At 40.1% G+C, this 4,583-nt stretch overlaps 1 protein-coding gene across 1 annotated transcript; it reads right to left on the bottom strand.

Annotated features, from left to right (window-relative positions):
- Window positions 1-840: 840 nt before the first annotated feature.
- Window positions 841-2,622, bottom strand: LOC125371945 (putative G-protein coupled receptor F59B2.13). Its single transcript, XM_048380648.1, has 2 exons — window positions 1,576-2,622; window positions 841-1,008 (listed from the first exon to the last, which is right to left on the bottom strand). Exons 1-2 carry the CDS (start codon window positions 2,620-2,622, stop codon window positions 841-843), a joined length of 1,215 nt encoding a protein of 404 aa, XP_048236605.1.
- Between the last annotated feature and the right edge of the window lie 1,961 nt (window positions 2,623-4,583).

The following is a 4,583-nucleotide window of genomic DNA, read 5'->3' as shown; positions in this document are numbered from 1 at the left end:
CTAAAGTGATTTACATATTTGATACTGATCCGTTAGCACTTGGGTAATGTGATAGTCTCTACAATTTTCGATTTGTTCTACATCTATTGTTTACAATACTCATCCTAACAACCCAAAGCTCTTTGTATTAATTTTAAGGGTGATATGTTATTTAAAGACCCCACGTGTTAAAAGTGCATCTTGTACTTATCAACAAATAGAACTAAACCGTTTTTTCAGCTTCAGTGTCACATTTCATCTGCAAAGTAAGCATGTTTCTTCTGTATAAACATACTTTAAATATTAATAATATATCAGTATTGAAGAGATGTGTTGTATGAAGACATTCGTTGTGTTAAATCTTTCTTTAGAAAAATATTACTTATGAACTACTACTTCGGAACTATTTTTATTATATATGTAATAAAAACACCTCTGCTCTTCATATTTCCGAATATAATCATTTTAGTTATATTTGCATTTATATCAAATTGCTACTTTTCACAATATTCATAAGAAAGTTGGGGCGGTCGGGTAGCCTAGTGGTTAAAGCGTTCGCTCGTCACGCCGATGACCGAAGAAGGTTTGATTCCCGACATGGGTACAGTTTGTGAAGCCCATACCACGTATACCACACTACAACATACAACACGCATCAGACCACACCATGCCAATCCACACCAACACCACACCAACCAAGTTTTGACTTTGAGCTTCTCTAAAAATTGAGGGGGTAGCTTGGTTGTAAGCCGTTCGCTCGTCAAGCTGACTTCTCAATTTAATATCGCAACGTAAACGTGCCTGTGTGGTGTGCCCCGTCCGAATGATGCGGGGTAAAACCGTTTTCAATGATCTCCCCATCTAATACCTGGGAGTCGTTTGGCGAGTCAGGGGACCCTGGATGTGATTGCCTTCTGTGAGTTGTGTTTCTGTCTTGAGGCGCAGGATAACCAACACTCGGTTTCTGAATGAACGGTTACACAGTAGGTAGAGGATAAAGTTGATCGAGAAGTTCAGTTGCTCAGTGAACTGAAACCGAAAGGAGGAATGCATGAGAAAAATATATTATTTTTGAGTGAGTGAGTGAGTGAGTGAGTGAGTGAGTGAGTTTAGTTTAACATCGCTTTGAACAGTATTCAAGTTATATTACGGCGTGTCATCTTGTTTTGTTTAGAAAAGCCCAAAATGACGCAGGCCTCAAACATTTACCACTTTGATGACAACCACGAGCAATGGAGCTGACAAACTTAGAAAGATAACGCCACAGTCTTAGGTTTCTGGCGTTGCCAAGGGACGCTACTCTGCACAGCGAATTGCCGCACCTTAGACGACTGGGCCACGCATACCTCTGTAATGTTTTTAATTTGTTGTTGTTGTAGACATTGTAATTGCATATTTGAATCTGCATGTACAAATAGAACCAAAGTAGGTTGAATGTTATTACCTTCACAGTAAATACTTGCAAGCATGGGAATGGGTAACCATCCGTGCTTCAGATTGAAAGCGTGTCATCGATGCTTCCAATTATTTCATGAAGCAGCATTCAATCCCAGAACAATATTTCTTCTATCAATACGTCTATCAAATTGTTCTTACCTGTATCACAGCTCTTGCAATGGACATTGTAAGGTCCTTGGTCTCATATAAACTGATGTTCAGGCTGAAGCAGATATTATGAAGGATGCATGTTGGAGTAACGAGTATAATGTAGGCAATGGTAACCCCTAACAACATGACCGTGGTTTGAGACGCCCTTCTGTTGTTACTTGCACCTGTATTACTATGTGCAACTGATAGTTCCATCCGTTTGGCCTGGTGCTTGAAGAGCTTATAACAAGTGGCTGGAGTGAGGATGATCAGAATGGAAGCCGGAATCAGAGAGAACACCATCGACCCGGCCACCAAATACGCCCGGGCGAGGACAGCTGTGTCAGGGGTGGCGTAGTTTGGAACACAAACACCATTGATGATCATCGTGGAGAAGGTCCATACACCTGTGAAGATGTACACTGCCAGGAAGATAGTGAGAACAACGAGAAGTAGGTTCCGCCTTTTGCAAATACTGTTAGCTTTCAGTGGGAACCAAACAGCAATGAAGCGTTCAACGCAGATGGCGACAATAAACCAGGAGGATGTTATCTTGGATGCTTTGTGAAAAATGAAAAAAATATGACAGCCGCTTTCAGTGAGGGCACGGATGTCAAATCCGACGAGTTGTCTGAAGAAGATGTTGCTAAAGGGGATTACCATGCTGTAGGTGGAGTCGGAGATGGCTAATGCGACGAGGAAGGGGCTGCAGGGAGAGTTCCAGAATGTTTTACTGAGCATCACAATGATTGTGAGACAGTTGCCCGTTAGACTGGCGACAAGGAGGGTAGGCACTGTTACATAGCCCACGTATTTGATAACCGTGGTGACTGTGGTCTCATCTGTTGCTGCTAGTGGTGCATTAGGGGAATCAGGAAATTCTTCATGACTTCTATTGTCAGTTCCATTTGTGTTAGTGATGGGTCCGTTAATTCCGACCATCGATGTGTCTTTGCTCTGCTCATTCAATTGTTTGGGCGGATCGTTGTGTTTTACAGGCCATGCACCGCTGAACAATGTAATAAACAGGACTACATAGCATCCAATCTGAGCCATTCTGCAAAGAATAAATATGTAAAGTCATTTATCTTTTCAAATGACACAACGGAAACACAAATAGTATAACCAGTGAACGAGTGAGTAGTGTTATAAGGTTAAAAAAGTATCTCAAAAACATTAGAAAAAAGGTAACAAATAAAACCGTTATAGCTGCAATGAGGAGTTGCATTAGATATAGTTTGTGACAGAGAACTTTTAGTTCGAAAGGAATCAAAAGATAAAAGACATTTATCACAAGGTATTGTTGACATTTCATATTTATCATTGGATTGGTTCCAGGTTATCGTCCATTAGTTAATGAAACAAACAGAGACATTCAAGATATATTTCATTTGGAGCATCCGGAGCGAGTCACAAAATGAATACTATTATTAGAGAGATGAGCAATCTGGCACGTATTTTTCCGATTACGACACACATGAGTTCATGGTCAGATCTAACTTTCAACGAATCAAAATGAAGTATTGTGACATGTGACAAAGACAGGCCAGGCCCGAACACTATAAAATGATACTTTAACATTAGGAGAGGAGAGCGCGGTTTGCAATCGATCGAGTCGAATCCCAATCGTTCTCCCCAGTTTGGTCAGTCTGATCCTGTCCTGTATTGATAGATGGGCTGAGAGTAAGTAAAACTATGGGTATCAAGCTGGTATTGCGTTTCTTTATTATGCGAATATGAATGTTGATAGAGACAACTTGGAGTAAGCATCGTTAGACCAATCACTCCTTGACGGAGCCGAGCCGCTGCGGACAAGGCGAGTTGCAAAGTCATGGCGTAATTGACCATGATGACCAGGATCGGCAATACTTTTAGTAACTGTAGTAGGGTCGTACTTGACGCCCGAAAGCAATTACGACAGTAGCGTTCTTATCATATTTAGAAGAGAAGACATCCAAGACGGACATATTGGTATGATACCAAGAATATGTAAAATTACTTCATGGATACAATGTCAATCAGAACCCTCAGATTCGTAACTGTCTCGATTCGCGACATGACTTCGAAATCCCAGGAATCCTCTCAGGAATTATTTTAGTATTAGTATAGCTACGGGTCAACATCGCTGCAGGTGCGATGAGGTAGCAATAGTGGTTATAGAGTCTATTCGAAGGCCAGGTTCGATTCCCCACACGTGTACAATTTAAAACACGGTATAACACATAATCATTTACTCACCATTGCTACAACACATACGTACATATGTGTGCAGATATTGTATATATGAGACATAATAATAAACATAATGGCTTACATTGTATTGCGTTAACAGATATGATGATATAAACTGACGGCCAATAGAAACTTTAATTACCACTTAAAAAATGAAATTGCAAACACTTAAAATCATAAGTTCAAACTACATCAATGCAAAACACATCGTCCAAACACAACAATGCTCTATGCAGAAAGTGATATTAAAATTTCGTACCTCAAATCACGATTTGCCCGTTGAGACTGGCCGATGGCAGAATATACCAAGAGAAGAAAGACTTTGTCAACGTCGTGATTCAGTCTCGGTTGGAGATGAGTTTCACTATCTTTTCAGATGCGAAGCTCTACTCCAACAAAGAATTCGGTATATTCCAAAAAAATACTACTTGTGGCCAAATATTATTAAACTCTGTAGAACTGTTTCACCCAAAAGGCTAAAAGATATAAGACATTTGTCAAGATATATTGTATGTCTATGTAAGTTAATTAGAAAGAACCGTTGACCCTGTCACTTGTCATGTTGATATCTTTTTGTATTTTCGGTGGTGGTTTCCTTGAGAAATAAACTGAATCTGAATCTGAATCTGATACCCCCAATGTACGCGTATATACTTACTCTGACTGACTGCTACAAGCTGACAGCTGTTTGTGCAAACCAAAGGCGACTCTCTCACATGTAGCTGGATGTTTTCCCCGCTAATAGACATGAGGTGGCAAAACATGAAGGTGTTACATGTAATTTG

The sequence above is a fragment of the Haliotis rufescens genome, unplaced genomic scaffold, assembly GCF_023055435.1.
Source record: "Haliotis rufescens isolate VD_foot unplaced genomic scaffold, xgHalRufe1.0.p SCAF_1, whole genome shotgun sequence".
In the NCBI taxonomy this organism is placed as follows: domain Eukaryota; kingdom Metazoa; phylum Mollusca; class Gastropoda; order Lepetellida; family Haliotidae; genus Haliotis; species Haliotis rufescens.
The sequence above is the reverse complement of the archived record's forward strand: the minus strand, read 5'-3'. Positions and strand labels throughout refer to the sequence as shown.